This window comes from Brachyhypopomus gauderio, chromosome 4, assembly GCF_052324685.1.
Source record: "Brachyhypopomus gauderio isolate BG-103 chromosome 4, BGAUD_0.2, whole genome shotgun sequence".
NCBI classification, from domain to species: Eukaryota; Metazoa; Chordata; class Actinopteri; order Gymnotiformes; family Hypopomidae; genus Brachyhypopomus; species Brachyhypopomus gauderio.
In genome coordinates this window covers 1,433,197-1,460,977 of record NC_135214.1, presented here as the reverse complement: position 1 = coordinate 1,460,977, position 27,781 = coordinate 1,433,197, and the positions used below count along the sequence as shown (strand labels likewise).

Here is a 27,781-nt window from a genome sequence, read left to right as displayed (position 1 = left end):
TAAATTTCACATTTTTATTATCAGCCGTGTTGTATTTATACAAAGAAATCAAGTGACACAGTTACAAGTGCAGAACACTGGACACTGCACACACACACACACACACACACACACACACACACACAGTTTGACCGAGGGAATAGGTCTCGTCAGGGCAGGAGTTGGGAACATAGAACAGGGACTCTTCTGAGAGTAACACCAGTACAGCACAGAGAGACACGACTCACCAGGCAAGACTACCAACTACCTGACATTAGGATGGCGCTGACAAGAGTCAATGTGCTAGCACTAGGTTCACAGTCCATGAGGTTTAAAAAAAGGTGTTTTATGTCACCAAAGCACATCCTTGGCAAGATTTCGCTCCAAGGCGTGCGGCCAACAGCCAGACTTTGATAACCCCGCTTCAGATCTGCTGTCTGGATCATCAGCGACTACTTCAGGTATGTGAAGCTCCGCGTAAATATCCCGGTGACATGCGCGAGACCTGTTGGACACAGTAACCTGGAGACTGAGCCTCTCTCCCCAGCTACACAACACTAGTCAGTGTGTGTGACACTGAAGATGTGGTGCGGTTTGGTGTTACTGAAGTGAAACCTAAAGGAACGCTGTGTGGTTGTGATCGTCGCGTCAGTCTTCATCCTACCTAAAGGAGTGCCGCTTTAGGAGCCACTTGGCCCAAAATTACACAACTAATGTGAGGAGTCCACCCAGAAAAGCAGCCAGCGGCTGACCCAGGAACAGTGTGCTAGACAGAACAACCACAGAGGCACTTGAGAAATGAGGATCACTAGTACATTAAGGCACCACAGACAAGCACTCACAGTGTATCTCTGGAACAACACCACACTCCACATACACAGGGCTTACACATATACACGTGATTCTTCTAATCTTTCTGTTTCATATAATCACGGTCATTTTAGTCCACTTATATTTTGATAGGAAATTTTTTAATATTGTCATTGTAAGAATTGGAGTTTTCGTTTGCTTAATTTTGTTACATTTTTACTGAAATTGCTATATATATTTAAAAATAAAATACCTACCACAACAATCTAACTGTAGAATCTCTGACAGTCAGTCATGCTATAAATTTTACTACTTTCTGCCTTTGGCTATGGTGCAAATCTTTATTTTAATATTTTAAAAGTAAATCAGAGACACACATTACAAATATCCAAGACCCAAACCTTCATCTTACATTGACTTTAGCAAATACTCGTGTGAGCACGGTAATGAATTCAGGCTTCTAACTGAAATCACCATGCTGTATGCTGTATGTATGTATGCATTAGTGAATATTTATTAATAGAGATGCAGGTAAGACAATTTTCTCAAAAGATGATGTGAGATAAAATTTATAAAATTTAAATGATATGATTGTATAAACACTTAGGAGTCTGATTCTATGATAACAACTCCTACATTTAAGTTCTTGCCGATTGTGAATGGGTGTATTAACACCTTAGAAAATTAAGTCTATCAAAACAAACAGGTTAAAACATAATGTCTATAATGTCTATTGATCTGACTAAAGTTGTTTAAAAATCAAATAAATTGTTTAAAAATCAAAATCAGGTTCTCAAGATCTTCCTCTCCAGGACAGACCTCAGAAGAACAGACATCTCCTACCGTACAGCTGGCTGTGCTTAGCCAGAGCATAGCAGGCTAACGGCTAACACCACACCCAAGTTATCCTGCTGAGCACCCATAGAACTTTACCAGAGCATAGCAGGCTAACGGCTAACACCACACCCCAGTTATCCTGATGAGTACCCATAGAACTTTACCAGAGCATAGCAGGCTAACGGCTAACACCACACCCCAGTTATCCTGCTGAGCACCCATAGAACTTTACCAGAGCATAACACCACACCCCAGTTATCCTGCTGAGCACCCTTAGAACTTTACCAGAGCATAGCAGGCTAACGGCTAACACCACACCCCAGTTATCCTGCTGAGCACCCATAGAACTTTACCAGAGCATTTTGGGACATGAGATGTATGGAAATTTGGCACCGCTGTAATGGGAAAAGTGGTCTAACATTTCAGGGAGGATATAGTCGCGAAGTGTATTCTCTTACGCCACTGTCAAATAAAATTCATATTTTATGTTTCTTATACATATTTTGGAAACGTTAGTTCAGATAAAAGATTCCTTAGAACAGCACCTAAATTCAAAAGACAATTTGCGTGGCTAATCACATGCTAGCTGTCCATAAAAACATTTGTAGTGACATTTCTGAGGAATGTGGGAATACTGGAAAGCAAGTCTGGGCAACAATCTAGAACAATCGGATGAGAAAGAAATGATTAGGTTTAAATCCTCATCTACATCACACAAGCTCATGCTCGGACAGTACAACAGCCTTGGAGAAGCGACCGAGCAGAGAAAGGAGCCTTAGCCAAGGCTAGTGTGGAAAGCCCATGATGAGGACGGAGGTCTAACTTCTTGGGAGAAGTCCCTTCTTATACGCCATGACACCTACTACCGTGGCAGCCGTCAAGAAAGAGGACACGCCCATAAACTTGAAGAATCCTCCCACAGAGGGCAGGTTTCGCTCCCAGAACGTGGTGACAAAGGGAAAGGCAGGAACATCCTGCAAGTGAAACGAGCAGTTATTATAGGAGATGACAAAAGCAATTACTGTATATACATGCTGCTTATACTGCGTGTTTTTATAAGGGCAGTGCATTTTATACCATTGACTGGGGTTCTGGTTGCCAGATCTGACTTGGTTGGAGTTTTCCCATTGCGCACAAAATCTGGAAGAGGAAGGCTGATTAATGTCAATCAAAGAGTTGTGCGTGTTCTGTTAGGGTGTGTGTGTGTGTGTGTGTGTGTGACTGTGTGTGTGTGTGTGACTGTGTGCGTGTGTTGACCCCTCACCTCCCTGGCCGCCCTTTCCCCAGCCTGTACAGCTCCTTCCATGTAGCCGCTCCACTCCGTGGCCGTCTCGGTACCCGCGAAGTAGAGCCTCCCCACGGGCTCCCTCATCACCCTGCAGGGAGATGGAGGAGGTCAGGCGTGGAGGACGGCGCACGCAGGGGACGGTGCGTCCCGCGAGCTTGGACCATCAGGCAGGGGGTCCCGCACGGCGACTCACCTGCCGAACTGCGTGAGGATGCCGGGGGGGAAGTAGACGGTGTAGCAGCCACCCGAGTATTCCTCCTCACACCAGTTCTTCTCCTCATAGTGCACTGGCTGGGGGAAGAGACCTCCTCCATCACACACGGACCCTTCTTCGAAGATCACACACTCCTCATATGCTCGTGCATTTAAATTATTCAGTTTTATATCTATTCAGATGTATAACTAATTGACTTGTCTCTGTCCCCACTGAAGGCTTCAAGACTTCAGAAGTAAGAAGGCTTCATCTTGCATGTACGGTGCAGAAGTGAGAACTCACATTCAAAGCTTCATCTGAACCAAGGACACGTGCATAGATCTCACAAATCCTCTTCTTTCTGTGGCAGTGAACGGCTGGTCAGCACGGATGCAAATCACCAAAACCTCAACAGAATCACTGGTCAGTTTCGTATAAAATACGAACCTTTCTTCCTTGGTAAGTCCAGCGAGTTTTCTGCTTTTGCGTGCAAGGATGAAACTACCAGAAGGGAAAAGGGTGGTCAGCTCAACACCTTTTGGCCAGCTGTATACAAGAGCTGTATGATTGTGATATTACTGTTCAAAGTTTGAATTACCCCATAATGGCAGGCACGGAGCCATCGGGCTTGGTGTCGTCCAGGGTCAGGCCGATTGGAGACTCTTCGTCCTCGATCACCATGCTACCGCAGTAGCCTAGAACAAAACGGCACTATTAAACACCTACATCATGCATGCAAAGACAAAACAGTAATGGACAACAAAACATCAGCTATTAATACAGTCACCCAGCAAATTGACAAGGATAAACAGGACTCAATATTAAGGCTTATATTAGCTGTCTGCCATGTCTCAAAAAAACAAACAAAAACTATGACCAATAATTAATTAAAGCCTATTAAAGCCTATATCAATATCTTAATGGACACTATTTGATGTTAGTGGTTGCAATACCCTTCTTCCTCCAGAAGTTCTCCCTGTAGTAAACCATGCACTTGATGACTGAGCCCATTGGCACCCGGTGGATGAGCTGGTTTCTGAGTGGGGGAAGTTCGGGCTTGAAGTGGATCTTCAGGTTCAGGCCCGGGGGAATGGCAAGGATCACATGCTTGGCCTGCAACGGGAGAAGGAACACGGTACCGGCTGAGTCACCACGAGCACGACCCACACAGACACCCTCAACTCCCTCATACGAGCAGCTCGACAGCGGTGTGACCAGCACGACTGAACGCTTCAGCTGTGAAGGTCTGCAGGATGGACCCTCGGGTGCTGGCCCGCCCCTCCTCATCTTCAGCAGGAGGAGAAGAAGGTCGGCCAGGGCTGGGCGGTGTGGAGCGGTCTAGAGCTCATGAACCTCCGAGCTCGCACGCCAAGGTACACACCAGCTCTTCAATGCTCTGGAGGTCAGAATTCTGGGACTTGGATTCTATCTTCGGGTAGTCACAGCGTCTTCTTACAATGTGCAGAATCCAACAACAGCCAATCAGGAGCCTGGAAAGCTGTGTCTGAACGGAGTTCGATGCAGCATGTGGGTGCCCTTCATGACATGCGTGCTGTCCTGAAGGTTTTCTTACTTTGTACGTCTCGTCGTTGAGCGTCTTGACCACCACCATGTCTCCGGTCTGGTCGATGCTGTAGACAGCACTCTGGAGCTTCACACGGTCTCCCAGCTCTCTGGCCATGTACTCGCTGATCTGACTCGAACCGCCCACAAATTTACGCTCCTGTCCACAAATAATAATAAGAATGAACAAATATAAAATATCAAATAAATAAGCAACCCAAGATTGTAGACACACAGAAGCAGATAAACAAGCAGTGGACTCTGGACAATGGTGGAATCCTGAACCAAGCCATTATTAGCCAGTAAACGTCATGTTCTGAATCAGCAGAACCCCCAACCTTCCAACAGGCATTCAGTTCTCCAAGTCACCAACAGGTGGCTCCACAGGCCAAAAAGCTGCTATACAAACAAACCAACAGAGCAGCTTGCACAAAACGGGCTGAAGGACTGGATGGTGAAATATGTTCTCAACTGCAAACAAATCTATATGTTCCAATGCATCTATATGCTACAGAAGATTTCTGACTCATTAACAACCAGCTAATACAATTTCTTAACCAATAACTACTAAATGTGCTCTGTTAAGAAAAAAAAACCCATAAAATAAAAACTACCTCTAAGCATTATAATGGCATCTACAAAAAGGTACTGTGAAAATAATCTATTAAAATCCAAGTCAAAAGTCCCATGGCTGCACCATCGTGCATGTGTTTCCTGGTAGAATAAGAGTGTTCACTGTGTTTACAGATCCAACAACCACAGCTCCTCACCGGGGGCTTTAATCTGAGCCAATAAACTGAATTGTCTCCTCAACGACTGCAAATGATCTAATGATTCTGTTAGAGAAGGTCGTCATTATAGTGAGTGAGATCCCTCAATGGCTCTACTGCTGGACAAACCTGTAGTTCACTGCTCGTCCTTCTACTGTGTGTCTATGAGACAACAGCCTTCACTGCCCATCACACACACGTCAACAAGAGACAAAGCAAACACACAAGTACGCATGCACACACCTACACACGCTCTCTCACACACACACACACACACACACACACACACACACACACACACACACACACACACACACGAACCATTACAGACAGAATCGCTTCCATCTACAACACAAACCAAACTCATCTTTTATATAGGGCCATGCGGCAGGAAATCACTCCGAACCACATAATAAAAGTCCCCCAATTACCCGTCCTCTGGATCTATAGTAGCAGTGCATTCTGGGTTTCACCATGGCCACAGCAGAGCTGTTCTCCACCTCCACAGTATCTGCCATGAGCACTATGATTAACTAAATTAGGGCTGCAGAGCACAGAGTGACACCGATTACGGGACTTTGGGCCATGAACGCTGGAGCCGGCCTTGCTGCTACTTCTGCTACACCTTCCTTTCTGTTCATGTACTCTCTGTGTCTCTGTCTCACCCTCTCATGTACTCTCTGTGTCTGTCTCACCCTCTCATGTACTCTCTGTGTCTCTGTCTCACCCTCTCATGTACTCTCTGTGTCTCTGTCTCACCCTCTCATGTACTCTCTGTGTCTCTGTCTCACCCTCTCATGTGTCCCTGTCTCACCCTCTCATGTACTCTCTGTGTCTCTGTCTCACCCTCTCATGCACTCTCTGTGTCTCTGTCTCACCCTCTCAGGTACTCTCTGTGTCTCTGTCTCACCCTCTCATGTGTCCCTGTCTCACCCTCTCATGTACTCTGTGTCTCTGTCTCACCCTCTCATGTACTCTCTGTGTCTCTGTCTCACCCTCTCATGTACTCTCTGTCTCACCCTCTCATGTACTCTCTGTCTCACCCTCTCATGTACTCTCTGTCTCACCCTCTCATGTACTCTCTGTCTCACCCTCTCATGTACTCTGTCTCACTCTCTCTCGGAGGCTGGTTAATCTGTAAACACAGTGCAGTCGTGGTGGAAAGGTCTCTCACTCACACACACACACACACACACACACACACACACACACACACACACACACACACACACACACACACACACACACACACACACACACACACACACACACACACACACACACACACACACACACACACACACACACACACACACACACACACACTCTTCCTGACTGTGATGCATGCTGGGACTCTCATCTGTCAGCATTTGGCTCTTCGACTGCGTTTTGTGCAACTAAGCTTCTCCAAACAGATGAATATATAAATGATTCATGCGCTCAAAGAGGCACCTGAACGTCCTGCAGCACAGCAGAGCAAAGTGTGAACCTCCCTCAAATCTCTCTGCTTCAGTCAGCAAAAAAAAGGTTGCTTTGATTCTTGGGGTTTGAAGTCAACAGTGCATCAGTTGCTCTTAATATAAACCCTAGAAGGTGGTGCTGAACTGGTGTTGGTCGTATTCTGGTCAGACGTACCTGGCCTCCATTTGTGGTGGAGAAGATCCTCATGATGCCCCCACACTGCTTGATGTACCACAGGAACCAGAGAGCAGACACCTCGTGAGGTTCTGAGGTGACGTTCACGTTGACGAACAGCTTGGCAAAGCGGTGTGCAGTGCTGCACAGAGACAATACAGCTTTAAAACATCTAACATCTAAACACGACACGCACCGCCCGTCCTGGAGAGTTTTTTTCCCCTGTACCTGGTCCAGCAAACTTTATTAAATAAGTCCTGCATGGTCATCTTGTCCCATTCTTCTGCGTGTGGGGCTCTCCAAGGTGCTTCTTTGGGAATCTGCAGCACACAACCATCGACACATCCATGAAGCCTAATCAACAATAATTAACATTATTTGAGTCTTGAATTCAGATTTGGATGGATAACCTACAAGGTTTCAACCAGTCATGTCATGGTCAGAGTCCCAGCTGGACAGATACACCAGCTCCTGTGTGTTCCTTAGACCTTACCTCCATGCCCATCCTGTCTATGGTCCTCCAGAGGTGGTTGTAGTCCATCACCGCGAGAGGGTTCCACACTGGAGGGAAAGGGCCCTTGTATGGATATGATTTCCCCTACGAACCAAGAAACGGCAGACATGAGAATCTGATCACCCCGGTGTGCATATATATTCCATTGGTTTATATTAAACCAGTGACCATGGTTGGTTGACAACATCTCTATAATCGCCATTATATCATCAGAATGGGAAATACAATTAAAGCTTACACCTGTCTAAAGGTGTCTAAAGACATTTAAGACTATTTAAGATTAGAAACATGTAGAACTCCTTCTCTTCAGGGCTGTGTAAAGCACATTGGAAGCCCAGTAATATCATATTAATGTCAAATAATTCCACTTCCTCGAGAAATCATTACATTATTGCATCTTTAACAACAATTGAATTACTACTATGGTCACAGTAAAATGCAGTAATACAATACAGTCTGTCTGTTCACAGTGCGTTGCCCTCTAGTGTCCGACACTAAAACGCTTAGTCAGGGTGACCGCTGCTCTATAATGCCACACTGGGACACAGGCGAGCAGACCTTGCTTCATACCTGAATTGCTCTGTTCCTGAGGGACTATTAAACAAACATGGTTATAAAAAAGTGATTAATGTTTGACTACAAGATTAAAGATTTGACCTACATGTACCATAAAGAAGATAACGTCCCCCTAATCTACGAAAGTCTCTAATATGCCTCTGATAATTGCTAAATTTGTGTAGCCTTGTAATGGCGTCACTGATGAAAAGGTCAATCTGCTCCCCTAATCAAGTTCTCATTCACCGAGTAAACCCAGCCTGTCCATCCTGATCCGATTGTGCACGTTACGCCATGAACGACAGTTGCATCACCAGGACTTTGGCATTCAGCATATGTCTCTAGCTTTCTTCACGCAGACATGGCATTCAAACAGGGTGCTGTTCCTATCTGTCTAAACACGGGCCCTCTTACGCACAAATGGTTCTGCGTCCATTACACCGGCGAACTGAAGCAAAATGCTTGTTGGAGCGGTCAGAAATGGAGCAGTCACTGCAATTTAGTGTGTGCTGTGGTGTTTACACTGACACCACCTAGGATTACTGATGAAGAACTAGTGCATATCTTGTATTAGTCACCTAGATGTAACCAAAAATGTTTAAAATTATTTCTTGTGATTAAAGATGTAATTATGATTATTCTGAGTATCTTAATTGACTAATTATATGCAGCCATTCCATCATTGTTTTAAAACCCCTCATGCAGTGAGATTAACTCATGTCTGATCTCCAGTAGTGAAACTCCTTACTCATGTCTGATCTCCAGTAGTGAAACTCCTTACTCATGTCTGATCTCCAGTAGTGAAACTCCTTACTCATTACTTTAATTTGCCACGCGAGTTTCAGTGGCACAGATTTACACCGATGAAAAATCCGCTTTGCAGTTTCATTTAAGATGCTGTAACGGTGACTGTAATACAACGGCACGATGCTGTTTGCCCAATTAACGTGTTCTCACGTGAAGGTCTAATTCCTGCATATGCTGCGTGCACAGGGAACGCCGGGTGTGCTGCGCACGCGTCTCGCCCGTCGTCCAGCAACAGGTCTGTTCCCATGGTGATGGAAACGAGGTGAACGTGCAGCCAGATGAGGGGCGTGGCCTGCGTTTCCCAGCAGTCCGAGCAGATGCTCCAGCTCTGGGGGTTCAGGGAGCGATCGGCCTTCTGCACGTGGTTTTAGTTCACCGGACAGAACCTTCCATAAATCTGTACCGCAGTCCACCGACGTGCTGAAGTCGCACCCAGGAAGGTTTGGAAAGGTCGCCATGGGTGGCGTGCTTGTGTGTGTGATGTTTTCATGGCCACGTTTCAAAAAATAAATGTTGCAATAACAGCTGCAATCAGCTCACAATTAGTGAAGAGTCGCTATCTGGCACAGTTCTGTAATATCTCTTCCCTGGCAAACCTGTCACTGTTCTGGACCGAATCCAGTGTTGCAGTGCAAGAAGAATGTGATTGTCATGTTATTTCTTGTCTATGCAGCCCTATTGGGTTAGACATGACTCTGCCGTTCCTATTGATCTGTTTCTAATGTGCGTCAGGTGCATTACAAACGTTCTATTTTTCCATAAAAAGCTATGGGGGAGTCCACAATTAGCTAGATTATACACAAAAGGCCCTTCAATTAGTGGCTACATCAAGAGAAGTGATCACGGCAAACCCTGCAGAGTTAGTCCACTGCTCTGAGAAAACTCTTTGTTGGTTTGTAATGAATGAATCCTGTTTATTTTCTACGTCTGATTATGAACCGAGGGAAGGGAAACACCCCCGTTAGCAAACACGGCAGCAAACACGCCAGGGCCAGACAGAGAGAATGAGACAGGCAGGGTGGGGGACATAGAGAAAAGGACCGATAGTGATTGTCTTTTGATGGGGAGTGCTGCCATGGTAACCTACGGGGAAGCTACTGCCAAGAGATGGAGCCATGGGAAGAAAGGACACACACACACACACACACACACACACACACACACACACACACACACACACACACACACACACACACACACACACACACACACACACACACACACACACACACACACACACACACACACACACACACACACACACACACACACACACACACACACCAAAGCAAATGTGGCAGCAAGCAGGAAGGCACTGGTCATAAGCAGGATAGAGATGGCAGTTATACAAGCAACAGAATAAAGATCTTTGATTCAGTCACAAAAACAACAGAACCGACTGCGTGTGTGTGATGCTTGGCTGCACCCGGCACAACACGGCCGCTCTAAAATAGGCCACGTCAACATAACGGCACTCTGTGAGCGCAGGAAAAGGAGCAGGGCGTTCTTCTCCTTCTGGGACACGAGGAGTACAGCACGTCTTTGAGTCCAAGAAAGTGCCACCATTTTGCTTGGTTGGGCCAATTCCAAATACATCCAGAACGGTCTGACTAAGCACGCAAAGCTCCCCACACATACGCGCCTTATGTAGTTGTTTGTTGTTTGTGCTACGCAGGGTTTTTATCGCAGTAATTCTGCCTGCGGGAGTCCACAGGCAAAGCACTTGATGGAGCGGCGGACGTCCTGCAGGGTTCCTGTCACATCAGGGAGGAACACCCAAACGGCCAGAGTGCCCTGTCCGCTTTTAAGAGGTAGGAAGATATTCTGCCTCTCTGATGAATGGACGGCTGGAACGCTGTAATGTATTTATAACTCAAATGTTTTGTAGTATGTCAATGATGCATTAGATAATTAAAGTAACTGCAAAAAAAGCAGTGCATTTTGTAGGAATTCTCTTTTTATTCATTATTAATATCATTATTTTGTATGCACACACATACAGGCGCAGACACGTATCAGCTCAACATGGGCACTTACTGCAGTGCATGTGGTGTGCAGTGTAACCCAGCAGGGGGCGCCGTGAGGGACGGCATAATGTGCACCGTGATGGTTTCCTCCCCTCCACCCCGACATCCTCCTGAAGACTTCTCTGCTTTCCCACCGTGATGTCTATATCTGTGCCTCTCGGAGCACGTGCACATTTGTGAGCAGGCATCCCGTCCGCACCTCGGTGCACAAGGGCAGCGATCCAGAGCAAATTCGCTCCATATGTGCATATGCAATGCTAACATAACCAACAGCTGAGGGCACTAGGCTAACCGTTCGTGTGATTTACAGCCCCATAATCTGTCCAGAGCCACAGCAGAGCTAATTCTATGGACTAATCTAATAAAGACATGCAGAATGCTTGTGTTAAGGGCAGTGATGCGTCTCCTGAAATTGGACAGGGGACGGAGATAGAGGGGACGTTGCCATCTCCACTTCCTCCCTATTTGTCCACTCGGAAAAAGGGAAACCGTATTATGGGCTTCCTTCAGGCACCGATTAGCATCTCCAGACTCCAGCGTGCCACAGGGCAGCCGTAGCGGCTGGTGTGTGGCCTTACGTGACGGCCTGTATCCCAGCCCAGTTATGGCTTCCTGCACTCAGGGCCATGAGACCACTGGAAGAAAAGACTCAGTCTTCTACTGGAAATGTCAAACGTGCCAAATCCCTGCCCGTAGGCGGCTGGCGGCTGAGGGGCTCCGTGGGCAACGTTGCCTTGGTGACGTCGGACTCAGTGGTGGAGGTTTTGAGGTTATGCTAGCGGGCCGGTGATGCTGCTTACCTTCACATAGTGGACCAGGGATTCCTGTTCATTGACCTTGTAAGTCTGAACCCCATACTGCTTGGCCAAGCGCAAGATCCGGTTCTGAGTGGGTCCGATGTACGCTCCGCCCAGATCCACCCATTTGGTTTGTTTGTTCTGGAGAGTTTGGAGGCATATGGATAATTCAGACAATTTAGCTGCTAAATCATAATGATTTACAAGCTGGTTTTTTTCCCTGGCTCTGCAGTCAGTTTGTAACCAAAACCTGAGCATATTCCATACGTCAGACAGAATAAATGGGAAATATATTTACTAGCAGAGATGTTCTTCAACTTAGCAGTCAGTAGATCAGAGATAAATGCAAAGTTCTGAGATAGCAGTGTGATTTACATTTGATCCGAGTATATTAGATCTGAGAATAGATCTACAATTCGATTACAAAGCAGAAGTGGGTTTTAGTTTTGTGCAAATGTGGTGTGTGGTTTAGTGAGCACATCTTAGATGTGGGATGTTGTGCATCAGATGTCCAGTGGATGAAGCTACACATCTCCACCATATCCCAAGTAGGGTTGCAGCGGTAACCGGTTTCACGGTATACCACGGTATTAAAATGCACGGTTATCATACCGTGTGTGTTTGCTTATTACCGGTAAAAAGCAAGCCAGCGGAGAAACTGACCCGCGCATGCGCAACTCCGCTCCGGTTCAGCTACTCAGCACACAGCAGTGAGAATGGCAGAAAGTGCATCAGACTTAACACATTTTTTAACAAAAAAAAAAATAGCTAAACTAAAATCAGTGGCGAAAATGACGTAATCGCGGTGGCTCCGCCCGTGCGCGAGGGTCTCGCGCGCTGTCGATTCGCGAGGTCGTGCACCTCTCGAATTTTGTAACTTTGCGCGCGCTGCACCTCAGCGCAATGAACAAAGTCATGTTTGCAGGATTCATACACGTTTAAAAGGTGGAATTAAAACACTTGTACGTCACTTTAAAGGTCCGTTTCAATATTTCCCAGCACCTTAAACTTAATTAAGTTAAATATTTATACATATACTCGAAATAATTCGCTTTTTCATCACATTATTTAATGGTTGTTTATTTCCAAAACGCCCAATCTTAACGTCTTCACGTTCTCTCATGTTTCGTCCTGGAATTAAAAGAGGCTCGTATTTGTTAACGTAAGACAAAAGAACTGTGCAGAGTCGCGCGCTACGGTCACTAGTGAAAGTATAAACCTAGCTTTTTATGGTCCTTGCTTTCGCTGGATGTGAAAGACGCCATTAATTTACATGCGTTCAAATTCTAGCGTACCTGTTTTTGAAATGTTAAAACCAGACTCTGTGTGAAAGCCTTAAAATAGAAATCTCTATTGTGATGATGTCAGAAATAAATCCTCTCTTTCTGCAGTATCTGGTTATATTCCAACTTGGCAGTACAACGGACGTTTACGACAGTTGTTGATCAGACACTGACCCAGGCTGAGTTTATCAGATATTAAATAATTTAAACTTAAATAATTGTACTGAAATCCATGATTTAGGTTTCTCCAATTTTGCAGTATTTATATAAACATGTGTACAGCTTATTTTTTTAAAGGACACATTTTGTATACAATAGTTCCAGGTTTCTACAATAAATAGTTAATTGAACAAAATTAACTTGTTGTAATTTCTTTAAGGGTCAGTGTATCTTTTAATAATATACAAACTAACTGTGATACCGTGATAACCGTGATACCGCGGTATTTTCTGAGACGGTTATCATACCGTGAAAATCTCATACCGTTGCAACCCTAATCCCAAGTATACTGCTGGAGGAAGATCCAGCCATCAGCTCCTCGCCCGGCCTGCTAACCTGAACGGTGAAGGTTCTTCCACCAACTCGGTCTCTGGCCTCCAGGACCACGGGGTTCAAGCCGCTCTCCACCAACAGTTTGGCCGCACAAAGTCCTGTGGGGTACAGGAGGCAGAACCATGAGCTACACGTTTATTCCAGCACAAAACCGGTTTCCTTTGTAACCTGCACATGGCAAATACAAGTTTAATAAGTTTTTATGGACGTTTTAAGGAAATTGTGTGACGTCTTCATGGCACTTCAGGATTAGTGAGACGTGCGCATTGTGACAAAATTGCAGTGTCACAAGGATACATATTTCATTTTTCTGTGGTTGGAACAGACTCAATTCGACAGCAAAATAGCAATGCAACATTTAAAAAGCAAATAAAAAACTGAACAATCCCTCCTCAAACAGTATGGAGAAGAAAAACAACTGGAACAACATAAATAAGATAATGACACAAGGAGTTTATATTTATTCAGCTCTTTGTTACTATGCAGGTTTAATGACACCTCAGGTTATTGTTATCAGAGTCTTTGCAGGTCACCTGTGACTGAAGCAGTATGTTTTATGAAACCCTCTAGAGGTGATATGCTCAGAAGAGTAATTTATCAGGTTAAGGACAAAAACACACATCGCTCTATTGCCCACACATACTAGTAGTACATCCAAAAATGTTCAGAGATGGATTCCTACATAATCTAAGTGTTAGACTGTATCGGTTTCCTGATGCCAAAGTGATTAGACCTCAGAACTGGATGGGTTCTTCTGCAACAGTTCTGCGAGTGAGATGTCGAGGAGTTAAGACTCCCAGCAGCGAAAAGACGGAAGGCGCCAACACGCATTTCCTCTCTCTCTCCCTCTTTCTCTCTCGTTCTCTCTCTCCCCCCTCCCCCTCTCTCTGAACACTGCTTTTCGCTTCCTGCAGAGGAAGTGAAATCCCTGCTCCAGTGAGAAACTGCAGTATTGCAGTACGCATGAGGAACAGGGCCACGCTGACTTACGTGCCCAGGCTTCTAATATAGAAGGCAAAGATGACTAAGGAGCTGTCTTGTATTTTCGGGAGTCCAGCTAGGAGTTCTGCTAGGACTTACTAAAGATGTCATTTGGACTCCAAATGTCCAGCAATAAACCTCATTTAATATTAGGTGGTTTTAAGATTACAAGTTTTTAACCATTCAAGGGAGCTATTGCTTTTTTAAACCATAGAAAAAAGAAAAAAAGACTTAATAGAACATCTCTCACACTCACTAGCGCACTTCTGTCAGTGTTCTCTCTATCAGCCATTAAGACAACTGAGATACAGTTAATTACAAAGTGCAAAATCACTGCAGATAACTGTATTCCTCTTTTGTGGCTAACTAACTAGGCAGACGAGGACACAGAGACGAGAGCTACGTGACCAGAGAACAAGCAGGCGTGATGTCAGTGTCCCGGCCGTGACCCAGGAAGGTGAGGAGGAGCAGCGAATAAAGTCAACAACTAAAGTGCCTGGACCCCTAGACAAACCAGGCCTCCAATACTCGGATCAGCTGGGGGCCGGAACCATATCACACGCACACTCTCGTGACTGCCACTTATTTAACTCCAAACTGATTGGTGAGGATCACACAGAATGTGTGCTGCATGGTCTGAAATTATCTGCAAATATCCGCCTGGTGAGGCTATGAAACAGGAATGTTGAGAATGTCACTGGACGTACAGCTCCAGACGACCCCTCCTTCCTGGTCCAACGGGCTCGCAGTGTCACATCCTGTCCTCGTTCATAGCTTTGCATTAGACTTACTGCTACAGAGTCAAATGCAAAGATCATGCGACGACCAGTGTCTCAACATGCTCTCAAAGGTGGTCTAGGTTTTGGTCTTTTGTACGAGGATGTGTTACATTTCTCTTCAGAAAATTGTAAACTGTGGCGCTAACACAACTAAGTAGCTATCGGATCACTGCTTCTCTGGCATTCACTCTGTTTGTTAAAGTATGCCAAATTCTTTTTCCAGTAAGCATGGCCATGAATGTCTTGGTTCAGGCTATTAACAGATCTGACGTGCATTTTGAAATCCTGAAACTGCGCTGTTAAAGGTTGATTGAGTTGTTTACTCAACTCAATCCAGGTGCCTTAAACTGATATTTTTGCCCACAGTGATAGAAGTTTAAACTGATTATAATACAGAATACATCACATATGTGCCTATTGTTATTATTCTGAATATCTGGTTGCTTAGCTCTACTGCACATCGCCAAAGGTGACGATGATGAGAGAAGAATGACCCGAGAGGACACATAAACCTGGATAACATCCAGAGTTAACCCAGGAACCCAGGAACGCGTCCTCCACTGGGACACAGAGACTGGACTTTCAATGTAATTTACTTTCAGGACAGGCAGGTGGTATGTACATTGATCTTTACATTGGTGAATTTATATGCACTTAGGAACCCACTGCATTCACCCACTAACTGGGTTTGCACTGGTTGTACTGGCCAGCCACTGAAAAGGCTACAGTACAGACAGACAACGCAGCTTCAACGCTTACACTGCAATAACCTTCACTATGGGGAACTGATGCAGTGGGACTGGCGTTATACCCGGGAAAAGGTTAGAGCTCCTCTGAAGAGTGTTCTTCGTGATCAAAGAACTGCTCCAACAGCATGCATCTCTCTCTCTCTCTCTCTCTCCCCTTCCCTCCCTCCTCCCCTCCCTCTCTCCTTTCCTACCTCCCTCCCTCTCGCTCTCTCAAGCAGTAGTTTCTGTGGCAACTGCACACGTTAAGATGCGGCTGCTTGGCGATGACGAATGAGAGAATGAGAATTATATGACCTCCCAACATTCAGAGAAAACAAAAGGTCGTGTTAGTTAGACTTGAAATAACTAAACATATGCAGACTTCAGGTCCAGTGTCCACAACTGTATGCTAAGTTAATGGTTGCTTTTCCCGGCTGCATTTACCTCATTAGAAAAGAATGGCTCTGAATATTTTGTTATTCCAGACCCACACGGCGCCTCCTTGTAGCTCGAAATGTGACGCAGGGCAAGGACTACAGAGGTCTACTGAGGTTACATGGCCGACATAAGCAAATTAGACCCAGATGGGCATACAGATGTCAGAGCTGTGCAGACGACCACACTGGTAGCAAAAACCACGTTACCATGTTGCCTAACTGCATCAAGATATAGTGAAGTGGGCGTTTCAAAAAATGAAAATGGTCTTCTCATATTCTCAAAAAAAGAATAACATTTCCTTCTAGTTGTCCGTTTTCAGTTCCTACAAGAAGTAACGCGGAACACACAGTGCTGTGTACCTAGACCCATGTTACCACATGCTAATAAAACAAGCAACTGCCATTATCTTTATATAACTACGTGAAAGGGGTCTGCATGCATTGCTTCCTCTTGAAATATCCAATCACGCACTAACACAGGTGTAGTACAAATTAATGTCTCTTGGTATTTAAAGTCTAATGTCAGTACAATTACTTTGACTGTTCTCTTTCAAGTCCCAGATGAAATCTAATATTCAACTACAAACAGAATCCACTTTGCCAGGTGTGCCTGGCTCATCTATAATACTAAAAACAGATTATCCCAACATGTCGCCAATGCAGTGTCCATAGGACCACATACTGTATACTTAACTATTACTTTGAGGAGCATGCGTTGGTCATTGGTAATGCAGAAATGCATTTTTGCAGAGGACACATTCACCTCCGTTTATAGACCGGCGTAGCCTCATTTCAGCTGCCAGATTCTGTGGTGATTTATGCCTTTTGTATACCAAATCACATTTTTACCATAACCCGGTTCTGCAGAGAATCTCCATCTTTGTTAGATGGGAAAGGCTGTAGCTACACTGGTCAGCACTATACCGATGCTTTTACTCATCGTGAATTACCACAAATCGCTGTGAAAACGTGTTGTGGTCATGACCAAATGTAGAATCATTCAATTTGGGAGGTTTCGTTATTTTGCTTCTCAGAGAAGCTGATTAACACACTTGCGCATTTGATTACCACACTGATTAACACACTATTACACCGATCCATCACCTTGGAACATGCCGTAGTCGCCTGGTGATAATACTGGTTAGAAATTCCTTTCTCCGTTGTGAAATTGTTCAGATTGATACTGTAAATGTCTCCATCTTATTGTGACTTTAAGGTCGTCCTTAACAAAGGGGGAGCAGCAGAACAGAGAGGTTCACTGCAAGCGAGTGGTGTGATATTAGGGTCGGTGATGCTATCTGTCCACTGCCGGTGGACAATTATTCATGATGGACACGGCTTTGAAAAATTTATTTAAAAGACGCTTGATCTAATCATCCAGCACTCATCCAGAATTCAACCTAATACAATTCCTTATTATTCGAATGTGGTGCTCCCGGGTTCCTCCAGGATCACGCGAGTCTAGAACGTCCAGGTGGAAGTCGCACTGCTCCTTTGCTAGAGATTCAGTCATTCTCTCTTTAACCACTTCTTTCAGAGACCTTTATAATCAATTCTTGCTCCTACAAAACTGGATCCCTGATCAGATCTTGTGATCCGGCCATGTCCTCCAGAAGATCATTTTGGAGGACGAAGTTGAGCTGGTGCAGCTTGTGATTTTAAGGCAGGTTTCCAGCTTTCTGTAAAAAAGTAGGTCCATTGTCCTTAAATACATCTCAGTGCACAAGTCTAATGAGGCATAGTTTCTTCTCTCCTCTATGTTTAATCTCTGGTCTGAATCCTCTTACCTAGGGGTTGAAATCTTGCTGTGACAGTAAATGTTGTCAGCTGCGGTCCATTTCGAGAACCTTGAAAATCATTCAATCAACATCGTGTGCCTATCGACTTCGGTTTTCATTTCTTGGTGTTACCTTAACCTCAGGATCCTCTACCAGCAGCTCTGAGCTTTCCTGTTGATTTGTTATAATTTTTCTCTCCCACAGGAACTTGGGTCCAGTAATCCAATTTGAGATAATCAGCTCTGAAACCTTGAGACCTCTGGAGGCGTAATCTGGTTATCATCCGTGTCAACATAATGCCACTGTGCTGGTTTGGCGATTTCTCGATTTCTCTGAACAAGACTGGCCACAAAACATGTAATTATCAAGCTTCATTATTAATACAGCAAACCACTACCAATCCATCAAGAGAAAAACCCATCCGCCTGTCCTGCCCTAAAGATATTGCTCACAGCAAGCAAAGCAGAGTATACAGTGAAGCCATTGCAGAAAGAATTCCATGTTACGTATCTGGTTTCTGATCAAGCAAGTTGCGGAAGGAGATGGTATCTTATTATTTCACCTCACACCTAACACACTCTGTACTGGGAAGTCATCACAACATAGGCCCACATCCTTCACCTAAACAGCATGACCCGATGCACCGATATACTCTGCACAAATTCGTCTCCAACAGACGAGGTACTAACACAGCTTTCCTTTTGTACATAACGCTTGGGCCTCTTTTGCTAATCTGATCGCTGTGTCAACACATTCCACAATTGGAATAAAAATGTTCACACAAATTCTTCCAAAGTCACCAGAGAGTGTATTTTCTCACACTGAAAGAAACCTCCTGCCATATTTGTGTGAAGCCAGGAATAGGTGGACTTTCATAAAAACATCTCTGGCCTCAATATGTCTCTCCTTTGAAACCTTTGAATCTATAAAACATTTTTCCACATCACTGTAACTGGGTGTTTAATGAAACGACAAAGCACTCCAGTTAACTAACCATGGAGGTCAGGGTCTGCTAGGAAATGGTAATTTAAGGCTGTACTTTCTCACTTTGTGGCCAAAGTCAAATACTACACTACACTATTAGCCTTTTTACTGTGGTTGAATTTGCCACACATTACCAGATGCTGGTCTCTTATCAGCCTTTTCCATATTGCCATCTTTGAAGACACCTTCCATGAATCTTAAGTAACCATTCTTGATTTTTGGTTCGGTGTCCAGCCCCTGTTTAAGGTGTTTACACCTGACCAAAGCCATCTGTTGTCCGAAAGAGGAAGAGGAGAGGCATTTCAAGGTGACCAGTCTTATTTTGTAGGATTCTGCCCTGTAAAAAAATCTAAGAACTGGACATCTTCCTGAGATATACTTTTTTCTTCTTCTGATTTGGTTTTGATGAATGGCTGTGGCTGATGTTACACGTGGAAGCTCTCTGATGGACAGGCAATGACACAAACCAGATATGTCCTTTGAATTCACTTGCTGCGACTGACTTGAAACAACGCTCCTGCCGAGAGCATATGGCTCATAGTCACCTCTAGTGTAAAATGCTCCAGTAAAATGCTCGTGTAAAATGCTTTGGTACAAATACTCTGGAGTAATCATGACTGGTTAGGAGTCCCACTCCAAAACTCCTCACTGGGGACATTTGCACTTCATTCATTTGCTTTTTCCAAGTATGCTAAACACGGCCTGTTGTCCCGAACGAACACTCTCTTCCACAGACCTTCCCAAGAGCACTTCACATTTGCATATGGAGTTTTCTCTACAGAAGACACATTGTTGTAATATTTGACTAGGCTTCATCAAAGCTGAACTCTCCGGCTTTACCAGGGTCCTGCGTCTCTGGTCTTCACATCGATGGCAGACATATTTGCCTTTGGGCATTCTGCCTCGCTCAACATCGTTTCTCCAGGGGGCTTTAACGCAGGCATCAAGGACCATGGATTGAATGCTATTGATGCTTTTTTTGCCAAGAACCATGCCTCAAATCTTTGATAGTCTTTGGCTTCATCCAGCTTGTGTATGACAGTGATTCCACATTAAGGATTCCCAAATAGGACATCTGCCCAACATCTTCTGGTTCTCTTTGCACTCATTCAATACTTAGAGACCTTTATCTTTACGATGAACTGAAATTCTGCCTCTTTGTCTCAAATAAAATTCTCAAATGTTATTTATATTTCCTTTGCAGCACAAACTCAATCAGTGCAAGTTACAAAAGCTGCTTTAAGAAACTGCCCTATAACATGATTGCACATTGTGATTATTTTTTACTAATTTAACATAAATTAAGATAAAACACTAAATTCGAGTGTGTAGCAGGAGTAACATGGTCATCAGTGATGGTCTCTCGTCCTCTCAGTTCACACTCCTGTTACTGATCGGTAAATCACAGGATACGTGTCTCTGTAACATCTACCACAAACAAAAGAAACAACCCAATAACCACAGAAGACACAAGGCTCTCTCCCCCCAGCTGCTCTGCTCAGACTATCGATCAGCGAGGACAACGTCTTGGAGTGGAAGGAGGCGCTCACCGTGTGTCACGTCCATCAGTCTGGGGACATCGATTGCTCTTTTAGAAAACACAGAGTTATTGGCATTTGAAAAAACAATTACAGGCAGAAGGGCAAATCAGTGAAAGAACATTGGTAGAGTTGCCAGATATTCGGTTTTAGGTGAGATAGTCGGGGTTTTCAGCTCCAGGTGCTCTGCTTAACACCTCACGGATGCACATTTATTTGCTTCTAGAGTGAACTGGCAATTACTTTCCATTGATCAAGATCATAGATCAAATTGATCTATGATCAATTTTAAGGGATATTTTAAGGGATATTACAGTGGCCGCCCAACACCACGTAGAGCAGTGTCCCATGTGAGAGAAACAGTAGAGTCTGAAGCTGCAAAATGAAAACAAATGATCTGGTTTTTCACTATTCCACTCAAGAGCATAAAACAGACTAAAGAATGCTGTTTATACAGATGAGGGAGGCCAGATGAGGGAACACGAGAAAGCCATTCAAAGGCAGTAGTGGGTTTGCTTCATTTTACGATATACTCAGTATTCCCCTTCATTCCCACGCTTGTCCTCATAAAATGTCGGCACAGACGATGTTGAAGGGAACACGGTTAGCACGCTTCATTCTCCATTCCTACTCTTTGCACACAATCCAAACAATATCAATCAAGGTGTGACACACGGGCTTCCTGAGAAAGACACAGCTGCCTCCTTTAACGGCAAACATGCACACTGCAGTTGGGCCAACTTCTTGATGCTAACATGGAAAAGTAGAGATCTGCTGGAGATCTACCTTTAAAAAAAAAAAACACAAGACAAACCTTCCGTGCCCTGTCAATTACAACATTTTACAGTATATTTGTATGACTGATGCCTGTTGCCATAGTTTGCCCACTGTAATGAGCACCGAACATAGTGTCAACCAAATAAATGAATAAATAAAACTGAGGTATGTACAACAATGCATCTGTTTTTTTTGGCATAACCGTCTGTCTTAAATAACCTCGCACAATACTGCACAGTGCCAAAGGGGTTTTGCCAGAGTTTCTAAACTCTGTAAGTGTAGGAGGGCCACTGCAGCAGGGCAGTCTGGGTAAAGCCTCACTCTGAATAAGATAAGCATGACAGGGTGGCAGACACACAGCGCTCACTCACTCACGCTTGGCTACTTGCATGTCCGTCTGTTGGTGCTTGTTGTTTTTCCTGGCTGCTGTCCAAAATAAATAATACCCGAAATACCTGTGGTCTGTACCCAGTGCAGTAGCACCTGGGAGCATTGGGGGGGGTCATTCAGCTACATAAAGGAAGAGAGCTAGACTCTGGGAGATATGAACCAGTGCTCCGAAGCACATGCAGATGAGAGAGAGACCGGCTTTGTGGTTCCTAGAGATACCGTACAACATGAGGTGACAAACGTTTAGGCTACAGTCATGGCCAAAAGTTGAGAATGATACAAATATTTAATTATTAATTTTTATAAAGTCTACTGCTTCTGTTTTCATAATGGAAATTTGCATATACTCCAGAATGTTATAAAGAGTGATCAGCTTAACAGCAATTAATTGCAAAGTCAATATTTGCCTAGAAAATGAACTTTATCCCCCAAAACACATTTCAACTTCACTGCAGCCCTGCCTTAAAAGGACCAGCTAACATCGTTTCAGTGATTGCTCCATTAACACAGGTGTGGGTGTTGATGAGGACAGGCCTGGAGATCAATCTGTCATGATTAAGTAAGAATGACACCACTGGACACTTTAAAAGGAGGCTGGTGCTTGGCATCATTGTTTCTCTTCTGGTAACCATGGTTATCTTTAAAGAAACATGTGCAGTCATCATTGCACTGTACAAAAATGGCCTAACAGGGAAGAGTATCGCAGCTAGAAAGATTGCACCTCAGTCAACAATCTATCGCATCATCAAGAACTTCAAGGAGAGAGGTTCCATTGTTGCCAAAAAAGCTCCAGGGCACCCAAGAAAGACCAGCAAGCGCCAGGACCGTCTCTTAAAAATGTTTCAGCTGCGGGATCTGGCTACCAGCAGTGCAGAGCTTGCTCAGGAATGGCAGCAGGCAGGTGAGTGCATCTGCACGCACTGTGAGGTGGAGACTCTTGGAGCAAGTCCTGGTCTCAAGGAGGGCAGCAAAGAAGCCACTTCTCTCCAGAAAAAAACATCAGGGACAGACTGATATTCTGTAAAAGGTACAGGGAGTGGACTGCTGAGGACTGGGGTAAAGTCATTTTCTCTGATTAATCCCCTTTCCGATTGTTTGGGACATCTGGAAAACAGCTTGTTCGGAGAAGACGAGGTGAGCGCTACCAGTCTTGTCTCATGCCAACTGTAAAGCATCCTGAAACCATTCATGTGTGGGGTTGCTTCTCAGCCAGGGGAATCGGCTCTCTCACAGTCTTGCCTAAAAACACAGCCATGAATAAAGAATGGTACCAGAATGTCCTCCGAGAGCAACTTCTCCCAACCATCCAAGAGCAGTTTGGTGATCAACAATGCCTTCTCCAGCATGATGGAGCACCTTGCCATAAAGCAAAGGGGATAACTAAATGGCTCAGGGAACAAAACAGAGATTTTGGGTCCATGGCCTGGAAACTCCCCAGATCTTAATCCCATTGAGAACTTGTGGTCAATCATCAAGAGACGGGTGGACAAACAAAAACCTACACATTCTGACAAAATGCAAGCATTGATTGTGCAAGAATGGACTGCTATCAGTCAGGATTTGGTCCAGAAGTTGATTGAGAGCATGCCATGGAGAATTGCAGAGGTCCTGAAGAAGAAGAGTCAACACTGCAAATATTGACTTGCTGCATTAACTCATTCTAACTGTCAATAAAAGCTTTTGTTACTCATAATATGATTGCAATTATATTTCTGTATGTGATTTAAAACATCTGACAAACACACATAAAAACCAGAGGGCAGCAGATCATGTGAAAATATAATATTTGTGTCATTCTCAAAACTTTTGGCCATGACTGTAGACTTATGGAAGCGAAAGCATTTTGGGCTTGTGCTACAGAGGTGATGGTGTCGTCATTTAACGTTACAGTGGTGGTAGCATTATTAATATTGAGACATGGCACTGTGGAATCATTGACCTATTTAACATGCACAATAAATAATTTATCCAACACGTTTCCAGAATTGTGTCCCTACTGGTAATGGCTCTAGCTGCATAGCATACAGTATTGGGTGCTCTTTGATGGAGTTCTGTAGGGTCATGCTCAGAAGAACTTTCATTACCTTGAAGCAAAAACTGCATCTTCTAAAATACATATTGGCATTTGTTGGCTACATCTAATTTGACACAATTTAAACTTTTAAATTCTCGCAAGAATTAATTTGGCAGTTTTAGTTAATCCAATATGAATCAAGTGTCTAGGAAAACTTTCACAGCTCATCACAAGCACTAACATTGACCATTTCTAAATGTATCTTCCTTGAGAAACACAGCTGCAGCTTGAACGTCCTGCACAGTAAATTCACTAATATTAATCACATCTGTGACAGCATGCTGTGAATGTGACCGTGATTAAGAGTGACTTCTGCCCAGAAAAGCTAGCCTTTGTGCTCAGTTAATCATCCGATCTCTAGAGTTCCACTTTTCATGTAAAGGGAGAATAATATGATTTTAAATACCCAGGAAAAGGTTGTCAGACATGCTTATCGCTGTTCTGGTTTGCCTTAGGAAACGTGACTTCAGAAACTGTGTAAACATCATGAACCACTGACAGCTGCAGTGGCGTGTGGTGACGTGCTCACGTGTCCTAAGGCCACGCTCACAAGCACGTGATACGTGCAGAAACTCTAAACATGGCGGCTGCCGCCCTCCCCCGCCTCACCACCACACCGCTGGTGCTTTTTGGCACTGGGGTCCAGGAGAGAGGGAGATGAATTGGGAAGTGAGGGGTGGCTTAGTAGCATCTGAACTGAGGGACTCTCACTCGACTTTGTGTCCTTCTCTGTATAGCAGATCCCCCGTGGTGTGAGGCACAGCTACTTTGATCAAGCTGAGTATTATTCATCATCACTGCTTGTTGTATGTGAAATACAGGGGCGCGTAGAAGTGAACTGTCATAGCTGTTTACCGCATCTGCCACAGAAAAACAACCAGTGGCTCTGCCTATAATTGGATTTCCAAGGAGCTCCGGGGGCCATTAGTAAAGGATCACTAAAACAAAACATTACTTCTGTTCAGTCTTTATTCAGCAGCTTTGATTAGGAAGGGCAGCTCTGCTTTTCTAAGAATAGTCATTCAGTGAAAAACGGTTGTGCAAACAGTTGGTAAATACCTAAAGGTTGGATTCATAACGGAGACGCAAGCTGTGAAGAAACGGTGTTCTGCATTTCTACAACCATTTTGTTTTGCAATGTGTAGTTTTTAATTGCTTTAAGATGACACCACTTCAGTGATCATGTTTAACAAACATCTCGCTTCACAAGTCAACGGAGAACACGAATGACACTAGTGCAGCCGGTAATGGCATGGACAGGCCTGCACACCTAAACACAGAAGAACACTTCGAGCCTCCCATGTAGACCTGACAGGTCATTCTCTGTTCAGAAATAATAATTAACAGAGTTCAACTGTTTCTTACTGTGGCTCAAAGTACAGACCCAGGCACTGCTGTTATACGAGAGTACATTATGCCAATAAACCTCACCCAAGATGTGAAGGAACAAAGATGTTAATTATCAGAATATCCGTGGCGTGTTGCCCAAGCTGAATGTTCATTAGATACTCTTGGTGGGGAGGTGCATCATTTCAGAAGAAATCTACTTTCCACAATGTTGAAGTACTGAACTCTAATTTTTAAACTTTTATTTCTAAGCAGACTTCAATATACACTGTGGGAACTTGTCATTGGCAGGAATGGAAATCACAACAGCTACGAGACCATGTCCCCCATAATACTATAAGTCACAACAAAAAAAAGTAACAAAGTATGTAGAAAACAACGTTTGGGCAAGTGTAGCCAAGGAGAAAATGTCTCTCCTGCAAAAAAAAGCCTCACATGGTGGTGTACACGAGGATCTGAAGATTGCCCCAAACTGCACATGCCGCTTGGTAGGTTGAAAAGCCACACAAACATGCTCAAATATGCATTAATACATGTTGGCAATGACAATCTCACATAATCTTAAAACTGGTCTCCTGACGCAACGTTATGCATATATTTTGTCAGTAGCTTCATCAGAGATGGAGTCATTCTAAACAGCCAGGAACGTCCACGTTCAAGCTTACATCAATTAAGACGAATTTCCTGTGCGCACGTGTCTATTATTTCTTCATGCAGTTCATACAAGAACTGACAATTAAATGGACCCATGAACAGCCGAAACAGTTAACAGGGTGATGTTCGTTTGGCCAGTCCCGTTGAACTGGTATTAAAATGCTGCCGAGCAAACGCACAGAATGAACACAAGTCGCGCAAATTCCGCAGACATCGCTGTGTGACAGTCTCATGAATCGTCTGCGCAAATATCAAAATCGCGATTGCAAAACTGGTGTAACTGCTGGTGGTCACTGCATTAATTTTACGCATAAACAGATGAAATTTGTCCGAGTTGCGTGGAGTGTTTTAGGGGCTGCACTGACGCAGCACCTGTGTTACACTGGAGCAACATGCACGCCAAGTGTGTGTGTGTGTGTGTGTGTGTGTGTGTGTGTGCTCATCGCACGGAAGAGGAAGCGAGCTCAGGTGATAAACGAGCCTAAATAAACTCAAGTTTGCACTGGAAAGCAATTAAAGAAGTTATTCTTTAAGTGAACGTTGTACACACGATCGCTCATAATTCACGCTCGCATTAACACGCGCTAGAAATGCAGCGTAATAAACTACGGCTGGTGCTCGTACAGTAGGAATAAGCAGCCGGCGCACTTATCATGGTCATCATAACTCATCACCTTATTTCTCATAACAGTTCTCGGGAGTTGCAACTTCGCTTAAAGATGACCATCAGACCGCGGAGATCGCGTTTAAGCACTGGCCACACATTTATTAGACCGACCTGAAATGCCGCCCCCGATCACGATCACGTCGTACGTGTTGGCTGCCATGGTCCGTCTTTATCGTCCCGCTTCTCCGCTTGGAGCGCGCGCGATCACAGGAGTGCAGCACGCGACTGTGTTTTAGAGCGAGACAGGCCGCGCGAGCCCCGCCTCTGAGCTTTTATTGCCGCTGACAATAAAGGACCCCGCACCCTGCCCACCTTTGCGTAAAAAAACGATGCATAAATATATAAGTTAAAATTTAACAAACAAAAAAACCACACACACACACACACAGAGTAGACAACCGAAACAGTTGTGGTGATGTTGTAAAAGTGGATTGTAGCCTACTGTTTTATCTGTATTTGGGACTACTAAGATTTATTTCAGAAGGATACAACGCTAAATAGCAAGTCTACCTGCAGTGATTATTCAGCAGTGATAATCCCATTTAGGTGTGCTATTTATTTAAACATGATTGGTTTAATCATCCAATCATAATACAGCTAATTAATATTGCTCCTGTGGCTAAACTATTGAATTCCACAAACTCTAATGTAATGTTCTACAGGTTGGTCGTAAATATCATAAATATCAAATTCAATTAAACTTGAGTGTAGCACGCCCTCTTGTGGACATATCCTGTAGTAGCCGCAACAAAACCACACAATCCCTTGGGAAGTGTTTCTCTTCAGGCCTATCGTGAAACCGGCAGGTAGCAGCGCTCACAACGCAGCTGTTTAACCTGTGAAATCACATATATCATTCTCTGATGCAGATTCACTGTTTAAAAAAGCTAAATTTCATGCAACACTGAAATTTCCAACTGAAAATGGCTGTAGTATTAAACCCTTCCTAGACTGCGTTGTCTGAGGACACCATACGGGATACGCAGATCATCCAGAGGTGATCTCGTTTAGGCGACTAAACTACTAAAGCTCGCCGC

General features: G+C 44.2%; 1 protein-coding gene across 1 annotated transcript; it reads right to left on the bottom strand.

The window, feature by feature from the left end:
• mao (monoamine oxidase) lies at positions 1-27,012 on the bottom strand. Its single transcript, XM_077001365.1, has 15 exons — positions 26,856-27,012; positions 13,614-13,708; positions 11,779-11,916; positions 7,569-7,673; positions 7,304-7,395; positions 7,076-7,217; positions 4,681-4,830; positions 4,061-4,220; positions 3,706-3,802; positions 3,555-3,608; positions 3,411-3,468; positions 3,108-3,205; positions 2,891-3,002; positions 2,704-2,766; positions 1-2,600 (listed from the first exon to the last, which is right to left on the bottom strand). Exons 1-15 carry the CDS (start codon positions 26,902-26,904, stop codon positions 2,445-2,447), a joined length of 1,569 nt encoding a protein of 522 aa, XP_076857480.1. The 5' UTR covers positions 26,905-27,012; the 3' UTR covers positions 1-2,444.
• Positions 27,013-27,781: the final 769 nt, after the last annotated feature.

Coding starts and splice junctions, on each gene's coding strand:
- mao (XM_077001365.1), bottom strand. CDS start 26,904: ATGGCAGCCAACACGTACGACGTGATCGTGATCGGGGGCGGCATTTCA. Junction 7,396..7,568: donor TAGACAGGATGGGCATGGAG/GTAAGGTCTAAG, acceptor TGTGTGCTGCAG/ATTCCCAAAGAAGCACCTTG. Junction 7,218..7,303: donor AATAAAGTTTGCTGGACCAG/GTACAGGGGAAA, acceptor GTCTCTGTGCAG/CACTGCACACCGCTTTGCCA.